Here is a 22884-nt window from a genome sequence, read left to right on the forward strand (position 1 = left end):
CCTGGCACAGCTCTACACTGCAGGCACGGAGGGCAGCCAGAGCCCTCAGCTCAGCCTTGCCAGCCTGGGGGGGGCCGTGCACTCCAGCATTTTGGCACTGGCCTGAGGGCAGCATATGGGGGTCCCCAGCCCTGCCAGGCTCCGGAAGGGTCAGGGCTGGCCAAGGCTGTGGCCATCTCCATCCTGCCCCAAGGCTGGCAGGGCTAGTAGGCACACTGCCTTGTGGGGGACTGAGTGGAGCCACACCCAGACCCACCCCAGGGCTTTTGGGAGGGGGCAGATGGTGCTCAGCCACTGACACAGTGTAGGGTGTGTGTGGGCTTAGCACAGTGTCCCAGACCCTGTGCCCTGGCTGGTTCCCAGGCCCAGATGCCTGCCAGGACCCAGCCCAGCTCTGGGTACTCCTAGGGGCGAGGCTGTGGGTGCACCAGAGAGTGAAGACCCCAAAGAGTGGTCCTAGACTCAGCACTGCCCCAGGTGCTTCCCTGCCACATCCCTGGGCAGGGAGGGTGCAAACCCCCACCTCACAGGCTGCTCCACTGAGAGCCTTTTCCTCCAGCCCAGAGCAGCTGGGGGGCAAGGAGGGGGTGCCAGTCCCTCTGCCCAGGACCCCGCTCTGGTCCTCAGCCCCTCACAACCCCCTCTCCCCACACAGACCACACAGTTTACACGGGTTTACAAAGCACATTGGTTGAAGGGAACTGAACTCAGTGAAAAGATAAAACCAACCACGCGGCACATCTGAAAAAAATAAATTACTTTCAAAATACCATCATTTGCTGGGGCTGGGCTGGGTTTGCCTCCCCCAGCTCCACCGGTGGCTGCAGCTCCAGACCTGGAGCTGTGGGCGCTGACTGCGCCCTGAGCTTCTACGAAAATACTCTGTTCTGCATCCAGGGCCTGACACAGGGGTGAGAGCCCCAGGGTGAGTGGGAAATGCAAACCCACCTCCTCATGCGGGCAGGGGCTTCTGCCCGTCAGGGGAACCCCTGTGCAGAGAGGGGGGACCCAGGAGGTAGAATAATTAGTGATGCTCATCATCTTGCTCCAGCAGCCCCTTCCGTCCTTACTCATTCAGTGATCTGCTGGGTCATTCCTCCCCTGCCTGCAGCTTCAAGTCACCAGGTGCAGGGTGCAGGCAGGGGCAGGGGGGCAGCAGCAGAGCCAAGGCAGGTCCAGCAAAGTCTTCTGGACATCCCTGTGTTCCCCAAGCCCAGTGGAAGCCATCCCTCCAGCTCTAGGGGGGCCTGGCTCTTAACCCCACCAAGCCCCCACAGCCCCACCAGCCTGGGCTACAACATGTTGTAGTAGGCCATCTCCTTCATGGCCTGCTCGGCCAGTGTGTGCTCGTCTGGGGGGTTGCCCACGGCCCCGTAGCCATAAGAGTTCTCCTCCTCGAAGTCATCCATCTCCTGCTGGCCATCCAGCTCAGTGTGATCAGCCCCAGCCAGCTCCATCATGGCATCTAGAAGTCAGCACAGGGACACGTGGTGAGGACCTGTGGGGAGGGCTGGCGCCAGCAGCTCCCCCCTCCCTGGGCTTGGAGCCCAAACCTCCCTGGGAGCCACAGCCCTGCTGTATTTGGGCCGCCTGTGGGGAGCCCTTGGGCGAGAACACGTGAACCGGCTGCAGCCAGCAGGGCCCAGCCTGGCTCCCAGGGCTGTGGGGCAGTCCCGGTGCCGTGCCGGGGACCCACCTTGGCTGTCCAGGCTGATGTCCATCACCCCGTGCTTGACCTTCATGTGCCGGCTGAGGTTGCCCTTCAGGTTGAACTTGCTGGAGCAGTAGGGGCACTTGAAGGGCTTGCTGCCGGCGTGCAGGTGCATGTGCCCCAGCAGGTTGTACATGCGGTTGAAGGACTTGCCGCAGACCTGCCGGCAGCGAGCCCACGGTCACCCGAGCTGGCCAAGGCTCTGCAGCACAGACCTGGCCCCCAGGCGGCCCTGGGGCTCCCACCAAGAGTAACGGGGCTGCTGCCCTCCTGAAGGCCCTCCTGGCTCCTGCCCAGAGCAATGGGGCTCCCTCCCTCCTCCCGCTCTCTGTGGGGATGCAGTGTTGATGCTGTATGAGCTCCAGAGCATCCAACACTGCTCAGAGAGAGCCAGTGGTTGTCATTCAGCAGCAGCAATGCTCCCACCACAGCTTGGAACAGATATTCCATGCCCAAGCGAGCAGGGGAGGCATCACCAAGCTGCTTCCGTGCCCAAGGGCTCATCTGGGCCAGACTGCTGTGGGCACAGCACAGCAGGACCTGTGCTCTCACATCCCGAGCCCCACCAGCCCCGGTCCCACCGGTACCTTGCACTTGAAGGGCTTCACAGGTGAGTGCACGATCATGTGGGTCTTGAGCGTCTGCTTCTGCACGAAGGTCTTGAAGCAGATGTGGCACTGGTAGGGCCGGACGCTGGTGTGGATCAGCATGTGCCGCTTCATGTTGGCCTGCAGGGTGAACTCCCGCCCACACACCTCGCACTTGAACTCCTTCACGCCCTGCCGGGGGGAGAGCTTGGGCAGACCCCAGGCACCGGGGGCACACCGGGTGCCAAGAGTGGAGAACGGACCCCATGGGCAAGGGATGGGCTCCTTGTGCTGAGCACAGCACGGGGGATACCTGAGAGCCCAGCCTGGCCCGAGCCCAGCAACGTGCAGGGGCCGTGGGTGGGAGCTGGACAGGATCTATAAGTGCAGCTGAGTGCCAGCTCTGCTCTGGGGCTCAGCCCAATTGCTCCCCATTAATGAGCCCAAGGAACAGGGCAAGCACCCACACACAGCCTGCCTAGAGGGGCTGTGAAAGCTCCCAGACAGGTCCCCCCAGGTTACCCTGCAGCAGATCTGAAACTCCCTCCCTGAGGAAGGGAACTCCCAGAAGGGCAGGGGCTGGGTCCCAGGGACCCCCTCACTGCAAGCCAGTGACCCCAGCTAATGCCAGCCACAGGTGCTACTGGCCACCTGCACCACCCACCTCCCCCCAAGACTGGGGGCACTGGGACACTCCTCTCCACCAGCACCCACACCCAGAGCTGGCACATCTCCTCTGGGCAGCACGATGAGGGCAGCACCCCAGAGGACCCTGAGCCCCTACCTTGTGCGTGAGCGAGTGCTGCTTGAGGTGGTGGATCTGGCTGAACTCCATGCCACACTCGGTGCAGACAAAGGGCCGGACGTTCTGGTGCTTCAGCATGTGGTTCTGCAGCTGGCTGCGGTAGTGGAAGGACTTGCTGCACTCCAGGCACTGGTAGAGCGTGGGGCCCTGGTGCGTGGCCAGGTGCCGCTTCAGCTGGGTGAGCGTGGAGAAGTCCAGCCCGCACTCCACGCACACGTGGCAGCGCCCGCTCTCGTGCTTCACCTCGTGCGCCTTCAGCTCGCTGGGGTAGGCGAAGCCGCGGCCGCAGAAGCGGCAGCTGTAGGGCTTGATGTCGGTGTGCAGCAGCATGTGCCGCTTCAGGTGGCTGGTCTGAGTGAAGGCTTTGCTGCACACCCCGCACTTGTGGGGCCGCGTGCCCTGGTGGGTCAGCAGGTGGGTCTGCAGGTGGCTGGGCTGCTTGAACAGCTTGTTGCAGTGCGGGCAGGAGTGGGGCTTGATGCCGTTGTGGCCCAGGATGTGGGTCACCAGGTTGTACTTGGAGGTGTAGGACTTCTCGCACATGCGGCACTGCCAGCGCTTCTGGCGGTCCCCCGCCTCCACCAGGTAGGAGTCGTCGATCTGCACGTTGATGTCCAGCCGGTCCAGCTGCGCCTTCCTGCTGTGCTCACTGGTGCCGCCGGCCGCCTCCAGCTCCCCCGGCTCCTGCCAGACACAGCCCTGCTCGCTCTTCACCTGCTCGGGGGACACCGGCGCAGGAGCCTCGGCCTCCCCGGGTGACGGGGCCCCTGCCTCGAAGGTGCCCGTGGTTTGTGGGGTTCCCCTGGTACCCCCGGCCAGGTCACTGCCCCTGCGCCTGGGGCGCTCGCTGCCCTCCAGCTCCCGATGCCGGCGCAGGTGCCGCAGCCGTCGGGGCTTCCTGCTGAAGGTGCCCAGGTCGATCATGTTCATGGCACCGCTCTGCACCGGCGGCTCCTGGCCGGGCTCTGGGGGCTGCGGCGCGTGGCCGTGCTGCCCCTCATCCTCCTCGTCACCGGGGACCGGTGTGTTGTACGGTGGCTCAGCCTCCACCTCTGCCATCTCACTCTTGACCTTGGGCATCAGCCTCACAGGCGGCCTCTTCCTCCTCCGGGCATGCTTCTCCAGGGAGGAGTCTGCTTCCAGGGTGTCCTCATCCTGCCCATCCCCAGGCACCTGCTCCTCACCTTCAGGCTCTCCCGGCTCCATGGTGGCATTGTCCAGCTGCTCCCCGGCCAGCCCCGGGAAGAAGCCGGTGGGGGTGACAGTGGCCCCGAGCAGCTCATTATCGGACACCAGGCCCAGGACAGCAGCCTGTGCCAGGGACAGCACCACCACCGCGTCCGTCTGCGTCCCGCACTCGCTGAACCGATCCATCTCTCACCGCCGGCCTACGCTGTCATGGCTGAGGAGGGGAGACACGGCCCTGAGCCCCTGGCACCCTGCCAGCACAGACACTGTGCCACAGGGGCTCACCCAGCCCTTACTGCCCCCCTCAGGGAACCCCAGCCTCACAGCCGTGATGCCAGCTGGGTCCCCAGCACCACACACCCCAGGATGTGGGGACACAGCGGCCCCAGGGGTTTCCACTGTAGGGTTGGGGCAAGGAGGAAAGCTGGGATCCGTATCCATCCTCAGCCTCTCTGGATGGGCTATTAGTTTGGCTGCTTGCATGCCCTCAGGCTCCTAGAGTGACTCCAGGGAACCCAACAGTTTGGGAACTGGTCACACCTGAGTGTGGCTCTGAGCTCCGGCAGGAGCAGCAACAGCACAGGGCACAGGGAGCACGAGGGACGGGGCCCAGACCCACCAGAGCCAGCAGGACCCAGCCTGGCAGTGGGGCTGGCACAGGCAGAGCTGTGCTGGCTCAGCCCTGGAGGCTGGCACGCTCACCCTGGGGCTCCCAGTGCCACCACAGCACCCTCCCCAGCAGGGACAGCCAGAAGGAGCTGGGAGCTGCCGCTTCCTCCTGCTGAAGGAGTGTTCTCCTAAATACAATTATTCCTGCAGCTACAACAAAGAAATCTTGCGGGGGAGGTAAAACAGGAATAAATTCTGAGCCAGATCCTGTCACGGTCCCAGGAGAACCCCAGAGCGGGAGGAGATCGCGGGATGAACCTCCAGTTTGGAAAAGGGAAACCCCACAGCGCTGGGCATCATCCCTGCAGCCAGGTCGGCTAGAGGGTCACTGGGCATGGCCGGGGACATCAGCTTCTCTCTCCGTGATGCAGGCAGCTGCCTGCTCCTGCCCATCCCAGAAGTGTCCCCTCATGCCACTGCCCCGTGCCCCCAAACACCAGGCACAGCACATGGCAGGGATGGGGAAGGGGATGGGATGGGGAAGGTCCAAACCAGTGTGAGAAAAGACAGAGAAGGGGAGCAACACCAACCACAGGGGCTCGGCTGCCCGCAGACATCTGGGGTACCGAGTCCCTCCTCAGTTCCCTCCCATCTGCCGGGCCACCACGGGGCAGGCACTGGCCACAGCACTGGTGGCTCTCGGCCCCGGCTCAGAGGGAGCCGGTGAGGGGACCCTGCCCAGGCTAGATCTGCCGGGGTAAGGTCTCAGCCAGGTACCCCGCCTGCCCGGGCACCCCTTCCCCTGCGGGCAGGGACAGAGCGGACCGGAGGGGCGGCGGCAGGGGGGGATGGAGAGGAAGAGGATGGGGGTGGGAGAAGGAGGAGAAGGAAGGGGATGAGGGGAGGACTAGTGCGGAGGCAGCGAAACAAAGCAAGGAGTGGGGGAGGGCGGTGGCGGGAAGAGGAGGAGGGCTGGGAGGAAGAAGAGGGATCAGTCAGGGAGGCGGCAGCTGGCGTGCACGGAACAGCGCCGGGGCCGCACCCCGCCAGCTGCGACCCCCTTCCCGCGGGGCCCCCGAGCTGCCCCTCGCAGGCAGAAGAGAGGGGACACGGGAGAGGGGACACGGGAGAGGGGACCCAGCTGCTGTCCCCACGAGCCCAGCAGGGCAGAGGGGTCAGCGGCCCCCCAGCACGGCGCTGGATCTCTGCCCCCCTAAACAAGCCCCACGAGACGAGAACAACGCACCCACATGTTCCCCAGAGCAGTACCAGAGAATCTCACAGCCACCCCAAAACAGAGGCTTTTAGGGGAAAGTAAGTGTGGATTCCTGCTCTGGGCAGCGGGAAAGGGGCAGAGCTCCCCTCTCAGCAGGAAAGCCGAAGCCTGCGCTGCACAAACCTCTCCGCACTTGTCTCCATCGCGCCCAGAGCCCGGCACACGCTGCAGGAGCCTCGCCCGGAGCCGCAGCTGCACAAACAGCGCCGGGGGAGCAGGAACAGGGCACAGGCACTGCTGCACTTCCCGCTCTCACTTCCCCGTCCGCGCCCCGGGACTTGCCACGGCAGCTGGAAACACCATTTCCCAACGCTCGGGCAAGTGAGGTGGGGTCACGTATCCCGGCTGCCCCGGGCGCTCCCCGAGCGCGCCGCCGGCCCCGCCGCAGCGGCACAGCGGGCACGGCCCGCGCCCAGCACCGAGCCCAGCACCGAGCCCAGCACCGGCCCGGGCGCCGCACGGGCTCCTGTGCCCAGCAGGGACACCAGAACCTCTCCCTGCCCTGCCCGGACCCTGCACCGCAGCCTGTCACCCCCGCGCTCAGGGTCCCCTCCGTGCTGCTGCTGGCAACCAAGCCCTCCTCCAGCCTCAGTAACCCGCAGTTCCCAAGGGCAGCCCTGTGGGCCAGGCTCGGCTCCCGTGGGCTCGTTTCCCCTCTCCTGCCAGCCTTGTCCCATCCGGGGGTGAGCAGGCACGCCTGCAGTGTCCCCCGTGCCAGGGCAGTGCCCAGTTCCCAGCCCTCTCGCCCACCTCCCCCTCGCCAGCTCCGCGGGACGGACGCACCTGGGCCAGCAGTGGTGCTACTGTCCCTGATCTCTGAGGTTGTGAAATTTGGGGTTCTTTCTTCATTTCTCCTCCCACTCCAAGGTTTACTTTTGGTGCAATCTCTCCTCCCATGTTTCCCAACACATCTGGGAAGACCCAGGCTCTGCCCTGGCACATCCCGCAGACCCTGCCCTCCCTTGCCCTGGCTGCTCCCCTCAGAGCCTCCACCAGCTCCTCACTCACCACCTGCTCACTCACAGGAGTGAGTGACCAGGTGACCATGATTTTAACTTCTTTGTGCTATTTTACTTCTATTTTCCTCTCTTGCTCCATGATCAGCTCCCCAGATACTAATTTCTTTCTCTCTGGGTCCCTGTGGCAGCAGCATCTGCACAACAGGTTCTCCACTCCCACCACATTCCTTGCTGGATTCAGATTTTCCAGACACCAGGCTAAGTGCTGTGTCTGTGGACACATTTCCCTTCCCTTTGCTGTTTTGCCTCCCTCAGTTTCACCCACCTGCCCAATCCTTGTGCCACCCGGCCCCTCAGCCAGCACCACTGCTCTAGAGATAAGAGCCCAGCAAATCCTCAGCTGAGCAGCATGGAAACATTTCATCTGGTCCACAGAAGCCTCACCTTTGCACCCCCGGGTTTGCCTGTAACACCTGAGACCCGAAAGGGTCTGAGCTAAAGGAGCACCCACAGCCCCAGAGCCATCCAGGCCACGGCCCCCAGGAGCAGCTCTGGTGGGGAGCACAGCCCCAGCTGCCCCGACAGCCTCCAGGGAGGTGTTAGTGACCAATTAGTGACCAATTAGTGACCCTCGTTTGCCAGCTGGCCCCACTCCCAGCTCCCCTCACCAGCCCAGAGGCAGCAACATTCACCAACCCTCACCCAACCCTTGCTGCAGGGAAGGGAGGCCCAGGTACCCAAATCCAAAGGGTTTGGGGATTGATTTACTTCTGAGCTCTCCCAAGGAGCAGTGACCCCCAGCAGGCGTGCAGGAGCCCACCCTGCTGCCAGGGCTCTGTCCCACCCCAGCCTGGCAGGGGAAGGGCAGTCCCTGGGCAGTGCCAGAGCCCAGAGCCAGTGCTGGCACCTGCAGCAGTTTGTCACCTGACCCCTGCACAGGTTCCCAGGCCGCCTGACCAGCCCGGTGCCACGGCAAAGAGGACATTAGGACTTGCTCCTGGCTAGCCCCTGGCAGGACCCCCTGTGCAGGACCCCCATTGCAGGGCTCTCTGCGGGACCCTCCTGCAGCCCCTCTGCTCCCAGTGCCTGGGAGGCTCCCTGGGGACAGATGGGGTGGTGCAGGCCTTGGGGGAAAAGCTCCCTGGCTGAGGCCCAGGACAAAGTGAGACCCTGGGCATTCGGGGCTCTCACTGGGGAAGGGGGGAGTAAACCTGTTCAAGACTTCTTACCAGAAAATGGCTGATAATGGATCTGATATTTGTGAGAAAACCTTTGATTTTATTTTCCTTTCTTTCTCAAAAGCAGCCTTCATTTAAATTTAATAAAGGGGAAAACAGGCTTTCATCTTGCCTGCAGATTTCACATAAAGCTGCTCAACCCCCCACAAGTCCAAAAAGAAAAATGTTGTTTTCCTGAAAATCACAACTAAAATTATTCTTAAACCTGATCCAGCATGTCTGTCCTGCCCCAGCCCAAGGATTTGGGGGTCCCCTCGGCTGCAGTGCTGGCCCTGGCTCTGTGTTGGTGGTGTGTGCCAGGGGCTGACCCACAGAGTGGCTCCACACACCATGGCAGAACTGAAACTGGCACTTCTTGCCCCAGAGCTGACCCTGATGCAGAGGAACTGCTGTAAACATGAGCCAAAGCTCTGAGAAACGGGCAGGAGCCACAGAAAACAAATACCTGTTTAAATTCAGTCAGTCTCTCCACACCAGATACTGTCAAACTACATTTTTAAAGGAAAACTTTTGCTTTAAGGAAAACTTCTCCAGAAAAAAGAAACCTCCACTGTTTGTGGCTCAGAGAGCCACAATCTCCAGCCAGTGACAGATGTGACATCACAGTGTCACTGAAGTGCTTCTGGGTGCAGGAAGAGCAGTCTTTGGGGGCTTTGGCTTCACAGAACAAAGGACACAACCTGGGGTTTGCAGAGGGATGCTGACAGTAAACATTCCAGGGAACTGGGATATTCTCACTCTGATCACCGTGCCCATCAATCAGAGGTGAATATTTGCCCCTTTGAAAATGTATGGTTATTGGCAAACTCTGACTGGGAGGGAAAAGGGAATGGTTTCAAATAACCAGAGGTTACCAGTGCTGCAGAACAAAAGTGGGATGAGCACAGAGCTGCCTGGTTCCTCCATTATCTGCCCAGGGATCTGGGATCCAGCCCTGGCACCTGGGGTGAGCGGGTCAGGCTAAGGACAGCAGGTGCTGCGGCTGCCCACTGCACAGGGACAGAGCTGCCATCCCAAAGGCTCTTCCCAGCACAAAGGCACTTGTGCTGAGCTGTGACATGCCACGCTGGCTTCCTGTTCTGCTGGAGATCCCCTTTTTCCTCCTTCTGACACTGAGGCTTTATGCCTCTGCTCCTCCATCTCTCTGCTCCTCTATCTCTCTGCTCCTCCATCTCTCTGCTCCTCTCTCTCTCTTCCATCCCTCTGCTCCTCTCTCTCTCTTCCATCCCTCTGCTCCTCCATCCCTCTCCTCCTCCATCCCTCGCTCCCCACCCCCAGTATCCTCTGCTCCTCCATCCCTCCAGTTGCTCCCTCATTCTTCCCGTTTCCCTGGCAACGCCCATCTCGCGCCGAGATCTGTCCCCTCTCTCCCTCTTATCTTTCTCCTCTCTCTTTCATCTCTCTCCTAATCTCCCTCTCCATTCTGAACCTCTGTCCTTTGCTTCCTTTCTCTCTCTCTCCCATTTCATCTCCTCCAATGCCTTCTCTATCTCGGGGTTACAATTATTTGAATCTCACTTTAAAGAGTGTTTAATTAACCACGGGCCCTGGCCCCGCTCTGCCCTCCCACAGCCCCCGCCTGGCACGGCGCCCCTGCCCACACCCCAGAGGTGGCCAAGGACAGTGGGGTGACAGTGCCCTGCCACCCTCCTCCAGCACCTGGCAGCCCTGACCTGCTGCCCCTCTGGGCCGGTCTGGACTTTTCCCAGAACAGACTGGACAGGTGATCCCCGAGGTCCCTCCAGATCCTGTGGGATTCCGTGACTCCGTCATCCCAACAGAGCCAGCACGGAAGTCAGCAGCTCCCCCTCAGATTCTGTGCTACAGCAAAACAAGGGGAGACTACAATTCATGTGGAAAAGGTGTTTCCTGAAATCCAGATTGCATCCATTTGGGCAGGGGAGGAAGGGAAAGAGGGGAGGAAGGCAGGCTGCTCCAAGCTCTGGTGGCAGTGGAAGGGGCAGGGAAGGGACCTGGCTGTGCCACCACAGCACTCCTATGTGGTGGCACAGCCAGGTCCCTTCCACGGCACTCCTGTGTGGTGGCCCAGCCAGGAGGCCAGCAGAGCAGGCCCGTGGCCAGCAGAGCAGGCCCGTGGCCACCAGCACAGTCCCTGCTCTGGGAAGTCTCTTTAGGGAACCTCGTATGGGCTGAGCCAGAGCAAATGCTGGAGCCAGCATTCTGCTCTAGCCAGGGATGGTCTGTGAGCAATCAAAGGTGCATCAAACCTCACCAAAACCTCACCAAAACCTCACTAAAGTTGCATCAACACCGCACCAAAGCCCCACTGAAGCTGCAGCAAAGCCCCTGATGGTTCACACCCAGAGTGGTGCCCAGGCAGGGAGCGTTTGGGAAGGGGATTCTTCTCGGCCCCACCTGCCTTCCCCAGGAGCTCCTGCTGCTGTGCCACAGGGCTCAACACCTCCTCCCTCAATTTGCTGAGCAAACTGATCCTGCTTCAGGCCTGCTCTTCCAGCCCTTCTGCCCTCACAGCCCTCCTGGAGCATGGCACCAGAGCAGCAGGGCAGCGGGACAGCGAGCCGAGCTCTGGTGGCACCTGGAGCAGTGATGGGCCCAGCCTCACCTGCTGAGCGAGGGCTTTCCTCAGAGCCACGGGACCCCGGGGCCCTGGGGAGGTGTGTGAGACCCCTCCTGTCACTGCTCTGGGCAGCCTGGCACCTTGTGTCCCTCTGGTCTGAGCACAGTGACCGAGGGGCACCTGCACAGCTGGCACCTGCACAGCTGGCACCTGCACAGCTGGCACATCCCATGTGTCCTCACGGGCTCCCTGCGTGAGCCCCCCAGTCCCCTTTGGAACAAACACTCCCTCCATTGCCCCTGCACGCAGGTGTGTGCTGCAGCAGAGAGCTCCAGGACCTGCCCTCAGGGATTATGGTCACCTCACCCCTACAAACGCTGCTGCTCTGAGCCCAGAGGCAGGAAGAGCCTTTAAATCAGGGAACTGGTGTGGGGAGAGCTGAGGGAGAGGGGCTGCTGCTGCCTGGACCCCCTCTGGCAGCACCCTCAGCCAAGGCAGCACCGAGCCCCAGTGCTCCAGGGGTTTGGGACCAGCAGAAAATGGGTTCTGCAGGAGCAGGGAGGGCCCCCAGCCCTGCTGCTGTCCCTGCCTGCCTTCAAAGGCTCCACTCAGAACCTAGCTCTGCCTTGGAAAACAATTTTTGCTTTTAAATGAAATAAACAGGGAAAGAAAAGACTTTCAAGTTCCTCCTTGCTGTAACGGCTTCTCCCCGGCACAGTCCCTTTCCTCTCCGAAAATAGCCGAGCTATTCAAAAGAGATGCGAGAAGAAAAAAAGGAACTGAATAGGGGAAAAGGGAAAGAAAAAAATGGAGCCCCAAGGGGGTGGAGAAAAACAGAATGAAAAGACAGCAAAAGTAAAGAAAAGGGATGAAAAATAAAGGAGGGGGAAGAGAGAGACAGACAGAGGAGCTTTGAAAAGAAAGAATGCTGCCAGCCTGAATACAGGGAGCAGGAAAAAAGGGCCCTGAAAAGAAAGAGCCGGCTGGAATGACCTCTCATTCAGGGCTGTGCCAATCACCGCTGCGATGGAAATCCTTTCTTCTTCCCTGCATTCTCTCTCTTTCCAGCGGGGGCAGAGGGAAGAGGAAGAAAGGGGAGCTAATTCTCAGCATAGCAGAAAATAAATCTGCTCTTAGCGGAGACCCTGAAAGGCGCCGAGGCGCTGACAAACCCGTTCCCAGCACTCACACACGCAGATGGGGACAGAAAGGAAAAGGGACCCAGCAACGGGACTGCCTTCACCACCTCCCTGCTCCTCTGGAAGATGAAGGAGCAAACAGCCCAAGCAAACAAACCTGCAGGAACGAGTGTGAATTCAGGTCAGCCCCCAAACCTTGCAGGGAATGATCAGGGATGGCTGTGGCAGAGGCAAACCCAGGGCCTGATGCTGTGCTGGGTCCTGCAGGGAGCAGAGGGCAAAGCGTGGGTGCAGCCCCTTTTGCCCTGCAAGTCCCAAACCTGCCAGCACCCAGCCTTGCCTGGAAAGACCAGCAGGGCTTCTGCCCGGGTCTGTGAGTCCAGCACTGCCCCTGCTCCTTTGGCATCCTCAGCAGTGGCAGGGGTTAACAGAGCCTCATGTGTGGAGAGGAACCAAAGTGCCCAAACAGCCCCAAAGGAACCAGGGTGAAGGGGGAGAGCAGTGCTGGGATGTGGGACAAAGGGAGGTGACACCCAGAGGGAGATGGAGCCCACCAGGACAGAGGCCACAGGCACCCTGGTGTCCTGCAGGGACCCAGGTGTGATGCCATCTGACCCCAAAGCAGCCCAGCTGAGGGTGAGAGGAACGTCCTGAGCCCATGTGGCATCACTCCTGCTGGACACAGCTCCTGCTTAGCATCCCCAGGCCTGGGGTTAATCATAAACTGCTGGGACTTGAGGGCAGAGCCATAAACGTGGCCAGAGGTCTGAGGAGACAACACACAGGCAGGAGGAGCTCAGGAATCCAGGTGTGTGTGACCCAGCTGGCTGTGAACGGGGACAACCAAACCAGTAGGAATGGGAGATGTCTGCCACCCCAAAGGGAGCAAAGGGATGTGAGAGAGCTGCTCAGGTGCAAGGGAAGATCCCCACAGTGGGGAGGGTCTCACTTAAGGGTGTTACTTCAAGAGCATTGCTGCCCTGGTGCCTGGGAACATTTTCAGTCCAGTTTTGGTATTGCCACGTCCATTCTGCAGGACAGTGGCCCCTGGGCCTGCCTGTCCCTGTGTCCCCAGCTCTGCCCTGTGCTGGGCTGCGAGGACAGAAATGGACACACAGGGCTGGCCCAGATCCTGGCACCAGCAGGGTCCAGCCAGAGCTAGGGGCAGTGAGGAAGGTGAACAGCACCTGTGACTGTGCTGACAGGTTCAGTGCCCCACCAGCTCTGGGGAGCAGCCCCTGAGCCCTGCGCCGGGCAGATGCTGCCCCTGAAAGCCCAGCCCCCAGGCACACAGGAGCCTCACCCAGCCCAGCACAGCCCAGCACAGCACAGCACAGCACAGCACAGCACAGCCCAGCACAGCCCAGCCCAGCACAGCACAGCCCAGCCCAGCCCAGCACAGCAGCTCCCCACTGCTCTCCTGCAGCTCATCCCAGCCCGGAGTCAGGGCTCTGCAGGGCTGGGCTGGGGCTGCCAGGGGATGCTGTGCCCCCACAGCCGGGCACGCTGAGCTCTGCCACCCTCCCCGTGGCTGCTGTCCCCGCTGCAGGGCTGGGTAATGCGTTAATCATAGCTGAGGGGCGCTAATTTGAGCGTGATAATTAATACTCAACCGGGTAATCTTCCACGTGTGTGTCTGCCTGCCGGAGGGCAGCGCTGGGGAAGGCGAGGGGCTGCGGGGCAGGGGACACTTCAAGCTGTGTCTGTGTCTGGCAGGGGACACTTCATGCTGTGTCTGTGCCCCCCGCTCCAGATTCTGAGCCTGTTCTGCCTTGGAGAAACTGCCCCTGTGTGCCACAGCCCCCAGGACATCCCTGAGCACAGCACCAGCCACCGTGGTGTGCCTCCGTGGTGGGGAGGCACAGCTGAACCCGCATGGGGGACACCCACCTCCAGCTCTGTGGCTCAGGAATCACCTCTGGCACAAGGATCCAGCTGCAGAGCTCAGCCCACACAGCCCAGTCCCACCACGGTCAGTGCCACCTCCCACGGACCCAGGGGAACGCAGAGGAGGGAACCAGAGCTTCCCCCCATGCAGGAGGGGGTGTGGGCAGGAACTGGGGAGCACGGAGCTCCCTTCCACCCACACCAGGCTCTGCACCGGCCACCTGGCAGTGCCCCACTCCCAGTTTTCCAACAACAAGGCTCTCTGACGTGTCCCACCACTACAGGAACAAACCCAGCTGCACAGCTGCCAATACCACTTCTACTTTCAGATCCCCAAGGTGGGAAAAGTTTCAGATCCTTTTCTGCACAGCTGAGCAGGTCAGGGATGGGTGTTTGGGAGGCTGGGCTGGGCAGATGTAGCAGGAGGCACGGGACAAAGCTCCCTGCTGGTGGCAGCCCGTGAATGCTCAGCCCAGGGCTGACCCAAGCCGGGTGTGGAGGACACACATCCCCTTATGGCCCAGAGCCAGCTGTGCCTGCTGCCCCCACAGCACCACATCTGTATGGCCAAACAGGGCAGAGCACCTGGCCGCTGGTCACAGGGCCAGGGGGAACTGTAATTCCCACTTATTGCCCGTGTGCTTTTGTGGGTCATCATGCTGTGAAAGCTCCTGCAGTGCTCCTGACTCTGGGCACAGGCCAGGATTTTACACAAAAATACACATATTTATCTTTTGCAAGGAGTTGGAAGAACGGGATCTGGCACTGCTGTCCAGAGTGTCAGTGGCTGGACAGGGGACACGGACAGAACCTGACACCCCTGGGAGCACTGCCCAGGGCCCCAGAGCTCGGGGCTGTCCTGTTCCTGAAAACAGAGCCAGTGCTGGATGAGCCTGGCCTGGGGGCACTGGGGGCACTGGGGGATGGGTCACCTGCCTGGCATGCAGGGCTCGGACAGGGCTGGCTGGGTGATGCAGGGAGATGCAGTGGGCAAATCCTGCTCCTGAGTGTGTGTGTGGGGGGTATTTGCACCATTTGCTCATCCTAATTAATATTTCCCAAGGTCTCAGTGAGGCTGGGCTGTCTCTGCCTCGGTTCTGGCAGCTCTGGCTCGCCCTGGGGTCTGTACCACTTGGCCTCCCTGTTCTCATCTCAATCTACACAACCCCTGTACTTTGTGCCCTTCTTTCTCACGGCCAGGAAGTCCCATAAACACACACAATACCCAGCTGTTGAAATAATTTCCTTCTATGAGTCCCTGGCTGATAATCACAAAGCCAAACCAGACCACTGTAGCCCCCACAGACCTGGGCTAGCTCTCAGCAGGGGATGGCCCAGCCGGGCTCTGCTGGGGCATGCAGGGTGGCCAAGGCAGATGGGGATGGATGGAAGGGACCCAGCAGAGACTCAGAGCTCTGATGGGGACACTTGTCCAGCTCTGCCCACGGTTCTGCCTCTGGGAAAGCACAGGGCACTCCTGGCCCCAGCTCAGAGCTCCTCTGAGGGCCACGAGGTCCCAGTGAGCTGGTGCCCCCCCAGCCACGGGCACATGTGAGCCCAGGGCTGAAAAACCCTCTGGGATCAGAGTCCGACCGCTCTCCAGCACTGCCGAGGCCACCACCAAAGCATGTCCCCAGGTGCCACATCCACACAGCCTTTGAGCACTTCTAGGGCTGGTGGCTTTGTGCACAGCAAGCACAGAATGGCCACAGCAAGGACAGCCTGATGGCTCTGCAGCCAAGCCCAGGGCAGAGCCAGCAGGGCAGGTCAGTCTGTGCCTGGCAAGGGCGACGCTCAGCCCGCTCAATAAACTAACAAAGAACTGGCTGCCATGGAGCAGGGAGGTGTCTGGGCTGGGAGTTTAAGATGCCTACATTTTGGATGGCAGAGGGGTCAGGATTCAGAGTAGAAAGTCCTTTGTGAGGAAGGAGACCCTCACAATCCCTGTGGAGCGACTGGGAAGGGAAGCAGCTCCCTGGAACATCCATCCTAACCACAAAAGCAATTCTTCCCAACAGCAGCCACCAGCCAGGCTGGTCCTGGGCATCCCCAATCCACCCAGCCATTCCAGGGTGTCCCTGATCCACCCAGCCATTCCAGGGTGTCCCTGATCCACCCAGCCATTCCAGGGTGTCCCTGATCCACCCAGCCATTCCAGGGTGTCCCTGATCTGCCTGGTGATGTGCAGCACCTCTTGGGGAGGTTGAGATGAGCAGGCCAGGCTGCCCTGAGGCTTCTGTGATCTCAAAGGTCCTGTCACACCAAAGTGGTTCCATGGTTCCGAGGAGAAGCTCTCCCTCCAGAGCAGCCCATCATGGGTTGGCCAAAGGGAAACCTCCCTCCTGTTCTCCAGCTTGCTCATGGATTCCAGTCCTGAGCCCAGAGGAACTGGAAACCGCCCAGTCCCCAGTTTAACCCCCAGGGCAGGGGCTGGTGCTGCGGGACATGGGGAGGGCCCTGGGATGGTGGGTGTGGGAACAGACCGGAGGTGAGAGGAGGGGAAAGCAGCCGGGAGCACACCAGGATTAAAACTTGAAAGCAAAAGAAGAGGAGAGACAGAGCTGGTTAAACCGGGATAACATGGTGAGGGACAGGGTGCCAGGAGAGAGGCAGAGAGGGGGAAATGGCCTGACACCACAGAGAATGGGCATGAGACAGTGCTGCTGCTGGCAAACAGGAAAGATAAATTTAGAGGCAGTGGTGAGCACTCTTCCTCTGGAAGCTCTGCCCGTCCTTCCTCCCCTGTTGTCCTTGTCCAGGTCACCCCCAGCACGGGCAGGACATGGGCTCCAGCCTGGTGTGGCTCTGAGGGCCGGGGCCAGTCCCAGCCGTGCCCAGGGAGGGACCCAGGCCCTGCTGGGGGGCTGAGGGACAGCGAGGGCTCCGTGGAGCAGCCCCTCACCGTCCCAGCCTGGTCCCAGCCTGGGCTGCTGGCGGCTCCCACCCGCCGGCCCCAGGAAATTCCTGTTCCGCAGCTCCACGTCAGGCTGAGCACGGCCTGGGCACAAGGCAGCTCCCCACGGAGGAGAAGGGGAAGTAAAACAATGAGCAGGGCTGCCTCCTGCCCGCCCTGCCCGCCCTGCCCAGCACGGCCCTCCTGTGCCAGTCTGCAGAGGAGACGCCCCCAGGATGATCCCAGGGCTCCTTCCAGTGCCTAAAGGGGCTCCAAGAGAGCTGGAGAGGGACTGGGGACAAGGACCTGGAGTGCCAGGAAGGCTGGCATCAGACTGACAGAGGGCAGGGAATTGTCACAGGTTGCCCAGAGAAGCTGTGGCTGGCCCATCCCTGTTGGTCCAGTTGGATGGGGCTTGGAGCAATCTGGGGACGAATCTCCAGGGCCACAAGACGTACCCTGTCCTACCAGCCCTCCCTGCTCTCACACCAGGGTGCTCCCCAGCACCCCAGTGTCCCCGGTTACCCCTGGAGCCAGTCTGGAGAAGATTCATGTGAACTTTCTGCAAGTTTGTCTTTGCTCTGCACAACAGAGCACGCAGACACTGGTCACTTAAACTAAAAACCGTGACACTTTGCAGGGAACATTGTCCAAACACTCTGAGGACCAGGAGGTGACAGCACAGGACACTGCAGAGCTGCCCACAGGTGCAGACACATTGTTCCTGTTAATTTGCACTAGAAATACTCGACTGTCACTCAAACAACAGATGGACAGCTGCAAGGAAAGGCCAGGAAAAGCCAAAACGTGTTTCTACCCTTTCATTCAAAGTCTGGCAAAGAAAGTCCACCATTGCCTGTTCCCTTCGGGGGCAGAGCCCTCTGCTGAAGCTGCAGCCAGGCGAGCAGAGCAGCCCCCCTGTGTCCAAGCACAGACCCCAAACAGACAAACTCAGGCCCTCCTCCACAGCTCGGCAGGAGCACCTCCTTCCCCTCTGACACGCCACATTTCACTCTGCTTTGGGCACAAACTGGGACCAAGGAAAGCCATGCTGAGCGTGGGCTGTGCCAGGTCTTCTCCCACACCAGCCCCACTGCGACCCACAGCCAGGGTGAGGGAGGAGGAGAGGAGGGTGTGCAGGGGGCTGAGGAGAAAATGTGGGACAAGGAACAAAGGGAGAGCACTGACCACGGTCTCTGTCCCCAAGGCCAGGCCCTTTGGGAAGGACACGGCTCTCCCTGAGGACTCTAGCCACAGGCAGCACACAGGATGGGCCTGGGCACTGCTGGGCACGGCTGGCACATCCCACCCCAGCCATCCTGAGCATTCTTCCAGCCCCACCGTGCTGCCCCCGTGGCACACCTGGCTCCATCCCGTGGCTCCTGGAACGTCCATGCCCTGAGCAGGCACCTGGGGCATTCCAGGAGCTGGCACCTGAGCCCAGACAGGTGCACTCTGTGAGCCAGGGACGTGATGGGGCTTGGGGAAACAAATCTGGGAGCGGGTGGCAGAGGGCAACAAACGCAGCAGGAAGGCCCCTTGAGACAAGGCTACCCCTCATCCCCGCACTGGCCCTGGCCTGGCAGCCCCCAGGGACATGCCCAGAGACTGGGCTGAGCTGGAGCTGACTTCCACCAGGAATAACTGTGAAATAAAGGAGGACAGGCAGCCCCTCTCCCAAGGGCTGTGATGCTGGCATGTTCCTGGCAGTACAAACACACTGCTCTGGAGATTCCCCAGTACTCCCAGCCGGAGAGCAAAGCCAGACAGGGCCTGTGCTCCTCCCTCTCCACACCGTGACTCCCAAACCAGCTGATAAATTAAAATGGCCAAAACAAACACTTTCTCAGGGATTAAACCAAGCCCAAAATGCCAACATGATGAGCCGTGACCCACACCACCAGAGATGCTCCCCTGCTGCAGGGAGCCGTGTCGGACCCTGCGAGTCACCCCCAGGTTTGGGGGTGTCCTGGGCTGAGCAGGGCTGCAGCTCCTGTTTCCCCTTTTGGAGGGGCACAGTGTGACCCTCAGAGAGGGCACTGATGCAGAGCTGCTCACAGGAGAGGAGCTGGGCCCAGGCGAGGGGACGTGCCTGTTCCAGGCAGCTCCTGCAGCGAGGATATTGCCACCCAGGGTGGCAGCAGGGCACGGGCACACCGGCCAGGCTGCCCCAGCTGCTGCTCCCCACGGCCAGCCAGGGCCTGGGCACCCTGGGACCCCTCGGGGTCCTGTGAGAGCCATGCCTGGAGCCTGCCTCCAGCCCAGGACGTGTTTGTTTAACCCTGTGGCCAGCCTGAGCACCCACAGCATCCAGCTGCGCCCTGCGGGAACCACTTGGGTCCACAGCCTGGGGGGGCAGCTCAAACCTGGGCTAGAGGAGTGACCGAGGCAAGCCTGGGAGCAGGGTGTGGGGCACACAGTGAGGGACAGGACACAGGACCGTGCTGTGGGGCAAGCAGGGTGTGGGGCACAGAGTGAGGGACAGGACACAGACGTGGTGTGGGCAGACGGTGTGGGCACACAGTGAGACAAGGACCGTGGTGTGGGGCCGGAGCAGGGTGTGGGGCACACAGTGAGGGACAGGACACAGGACCGTGGTGTGGGGCCAAGCAGGGTGTGGGGCACAGAGTGAGGGACAGGACACAGGACCGTGGTGTGGGGCAGGAGCAGGGTGTGGGGCACAGAGTGAGGGACAGGACACAGGACTGTGCTGTGGGGCCAACCAGGGTGTGGGGCACAGAGTGAGGGACAGGACACAGGACCGTGGTGTGGGGCCAAGCAGGGTGTGGGGCACAGAGTGAGGGACAGGACACAGGACCGTGGTGTGGGGCAGGAGCAGGGTGTGGGGCACAGAGTGAGGGACAGGACACAGGATTGTGCTGTGGGGCCAACCAGGGTGTGGGATATGGGATGGAGGCTGATGGAGCTGCAGGCTTTGGACCTGGGGTGGGATCAGGCTCCAGTCCAGTGCAGGTCAGGCTCTGGGTTGTCCCTGTTCGCCCTGGTCACCCTTCTCTTCCTACACAGCTGTTCACAAGAAAAATCCTAATGCCTGACTAATTAATTCATTATAACTAATTTATCCATTGCACCCTGTTATGACCCGAGCTCCGGAGGGCTTTCACACGGCTCCCCTCGGTGCCTTGCTTGGGCACAGAACTCAAAGGCCCCCCAGTCCCCACGGAGGCCCCCCGGAGCACCGGGAGGTCCCACACGGGGACACCCCGGGGTGTTCCGGGGCTCAAGGCGGAGCGGGACCCGCCTGGTGCGGGACCAGACCACAGAGTCTCCCGCACTCCCCGGAGCACTCTGCCGCCGCGAACAGGGGGGGCCCCACCCGGGACCCCTCCCGCTGGCCGCTCGCAAACACCGGGAAACTGCGGGAACTCGGGGCAGGGCCGGGGAGCGGAGCGGAGCGGCGGCCCGAGCCCGGCCCCGAGCATCCCTCCCGGCCGCGGGTCCCTCCCTGCGCTCCCCCCGCCCGCAACAGGTCACGGCCCCCGCCCCGCGCCCTCCCGCAACTTTCCCGGCCGAGAAAGTTTGAGCGCGGCCACGGGGAAAGTTCCGGGGGGGTTCCCGGGAGGGGCGGCCCCGGGCGCGGAGCCGGGACCCCCCGTCCGCCGCGCTCCGCCCGGTCCCTCCCGCCGCCATCGCTCCCGTCTCGGTGGCGCGGGGCAGGAAGGCGGCGACATCGCGGTGTCCCCGCTGCTGTACCCCCCCCGGGAAGCGGGGGTGGCGGGTGGGCTTTAGAGGCACGGGGGGGTCCGGTGAGGACTCACCGGAGGCTCCACGGGGCGGCGGCGGCGGCTCCGGGCCCGGCGCGGGTGCGCAGGAAGGAAGAAGGAGGGAATGAGGCAGGGCTGACGTGAAGGGATGCAAAGCAGCTCCTCCTAACTCGCCCGCCCTTCATCTTCCTCCCCCTCCTCAACTTGCGAACCGCCCCCCCGCTGCAGCAGCACCTTCCACCGGAGCCGGGGCCGGCCTCGGTACCGGTTTGGGGGGGGTCAGAGGTGGGGGGACCGGGGGTGGGAGTGGTCCCTGTGCCCACTGACCCTGCATTATGTCCCCTCCAGCAGCACATTCTCTATCTCACCCCTCGTTTTGGGGGGCTGTGACCCCACGGAACGATGCCGAGGAGGGGATGACCTTCACAGGAGACCCAGATCCAGCTGGGGGTCGCTCTCCTCCGCCAAGGGGGTGGGAAAGGTCATGTGCACCCCAAAAAGCTTGTAGGGACTGATGGCAAGGACTCCCCTCTCCCCAAAAATGGGATGGGAGGAATTAGGGATGTTGCAGGAATTGGAGAGGCTGGGGGGGATGCTGTTCACCGGACACAAAGAGGCGGAGGGAAAGGCACGGGGGGGTGGCAGGAGGCCGCTGGTCCCCAAAAGGAGGGATGGGGGTGAGACGCGGCACGGGAAGGAGAGTGGGTGGCAACAGCCAAGGATCTGCGGGCTGCAGGCTTTGCTCCCATCGTGAGGAGGAGAAGGATGAGGAGGAGGATGAGGAAGAAGAGGAGGAAGAAGAGGAGGGTCTCCTCCCGACAGCAGAAGGAGCGTGGGGGGGCAGCGGTGATTCGGCTGGTGTGTCGGGAGATTCTCATCTCCATGGAAGCAGGTGGCGCCGGCCGGACTAATCGCAGCAGAGTTAGTCTCCACACGCAGCCCTTTGTCTGGGCTCACTTCTGCTTTTCTGGTTTGTTTTTTTTTTGTGTGTGTTCGTGGTGGAAACTGAGCTCCCTGCTCTGTCCCCGCTGCCACTGCCGGTGCTCACATCCCCCCCGCCTGTCTGGGGCCGCGCAGCATCCCGTCACGTCCTGTTGCCGCCCGCCGGCCCAGCCCGGAGCCGCCCGGTGTCACCGGTCCCGAAATGCCGCTTCCCCCCCGCATGCCCGGCCGGCCTCGCCCCGCACGTGGCCCGCAGAGGGCTCTGCCCACGCAAGGATTTGCCGAGAGGGACGGGGCGCAGGAGGCTCCCTGCTCTGCATCCCGGGTGCCCCGGCCAGGGGCTGTGCCTGGAGCTGCACCCGGCGGGGCACGGAGCGCGGCACCGGGCAGGACTCGGGTGGGACACGGGGCAGGGAACAAAGCGGGGCACAGAGCGGGACACCGAGCGGGGAACGGGGCGGGATGCAGAGCGGGGCACAGAGCGGGGGGCACCGTGGGACCCGGAGCGGGACCCGGAGCGGGACCCGGAGCGGGACCCGGAGAGGGCCCGGGCCAGCCTCGGCGCCGCCGGCTGTCAGGGAGCCGCTGCCCGTCCGCTTCAGCCAATCACGACGCGGATTCAGAAGGATGCGGCCACTTCAGCCAACCAGAATGCGGATTCAAGAGGATGCGGCCATCGCAGCCAATCAGAACGCGGATTCATGCGGCTGCCGCCTCAGCCAATCAGAAGGTGGAGGCCCGAGGCCGCAGCCGCCCCACCAATCAGAACGCGCGGTGTGCCGCCGCCGGTCCAGCCGTTCCTCCCCTTTCCCGCTCCGTTCCTCCCCGCCCCGCGAGGCGCGCACTGACCCTTCTCTCCCTGCCCTCCATGGCCGTGCCCGCCGGTCCCGAGGAGCCGTGTCCGTGCCCTCCGGGGAAGGGCCCGTGGCTAGCGCCCGGTGCCCCGCGGGATTGCCCCGCCCTGTTCTCACACTCCCCAGCGCAGAGCGCTACTGCGGGCCCTGGCCGGTGTGTGCCCGCGCTGGGGGAAGCGGGACCGGGCAGCGGCCGGTGAGCTCTGCCCCCGCCGGTGCCCTTCGGGCGCACAGAGTCGCTGGCCCTTTAAAAGAGGGCGTGGCCCAACACACAGTCATGCCCCCTGCGCGAGGCGCCGGTCCCGGCGGGGCTGGCGCGCCCCCTGGCGGCGCGCGCGGGGAGCAGCGGTGCCGGTGGTCCCGGTGGTCCCGGCACGGGCAGCGGGCGCCGCATCCCGGCTCGAGGCCTGCCCGTCCGCCCCGTCGGGCTGCGAGGAACGGCCGAGCCCGCTCCGGCGGTAGGCCGCGGTGCAGCCGCGCGGCTTTGATCGCTCCCGCGGCCCGGCGCTCCGCAGGGTCACCCCGGGCTCAG

At 62.4% G+C, this 22884-nt stretch overlaps 1 protein-coding gene across 4 annotated transcripts; it reads right to left on the reverse strand.

Annotated features, from left to right (window-relative positions):
- Positions 1-670: 670 nt before the first annotated feature.
- ZNF710 (zinc finger protein 710) lies at positions 671-22557 on the reverse strand. Of its 4 annotated transcripts, none has more exons than XM_050978449.1 (5): positions 22348-22557; positions 3083-4505; positions 2299-2490; positions 1697-1871; positions 671-1465 (listed from the first exon to the last, which is right to left on the reverse strand). In XM_050978449.1, exons 2-5 carry the CDS (start codon positions 4475-4477, stop codon positions 1293-1295), a joined length of 1935 nt encoding a protein of 644 aa, XP_050834406.1. In that variant the 5' UTR covers positions 4478-4505; positions 22348-22557; the 3' UTR covers positions 671-1292. The 4 variants fall into 4 exon arrangements, with proteins under 4 accessions (XP_050834406.1, XP_050834403.1, XP_050834405.1 ...); XM_050978446.1 differs by lacking the exon at positions 22348-22557 and adding an exon at positions 20611-20734; XM_050978448.1 differs by lacking the exon at positions 22348-22557 and adding an exon at positions 6960-7683.
- Positions 22558-22884: the final 327 nt, after the last annotated feature.

This window comes from Serinus canaria, chromosome 10 (genome assembly GCF_022539315.1).
Source record: "Serinus canaria isolate serCan28SL12 chromosome 10, serCan2020, whole genome shotgun sequence".
Classification (NCBI taxonomy): Eukaryota; Metazoa; Chordata; class Aves; order Passeriformes; family Fringillidae; genus Serinus; species Serinus canaria.

Excerpts from the sequence above, each read along its gene's own strand:
- ZNF710 (XM_050978449.1), bottom strand. The coding sequence starts at position 4,477 with ATGGATCGGTTCAGCGAGTGCGGGACGCAGACGGACGCGGTGGTGGTG. Across the intron at positions 1,872-2,298 it reads TGAAGCCCTTCAAGTGCAAG|GTCTGCGGCAAGTCCTTCAA; the intron begins GTACCGGTGGGA and ends CGCTGCCGGCAG. Across the intron at positions 1,466-1,696 it reads CATCAGCCTGGACAGCCAAG|ATGCCATGATGGAGCTGGCT; the intron begins GTGGGTCCCCGG and ends GCTGACTTCTAG.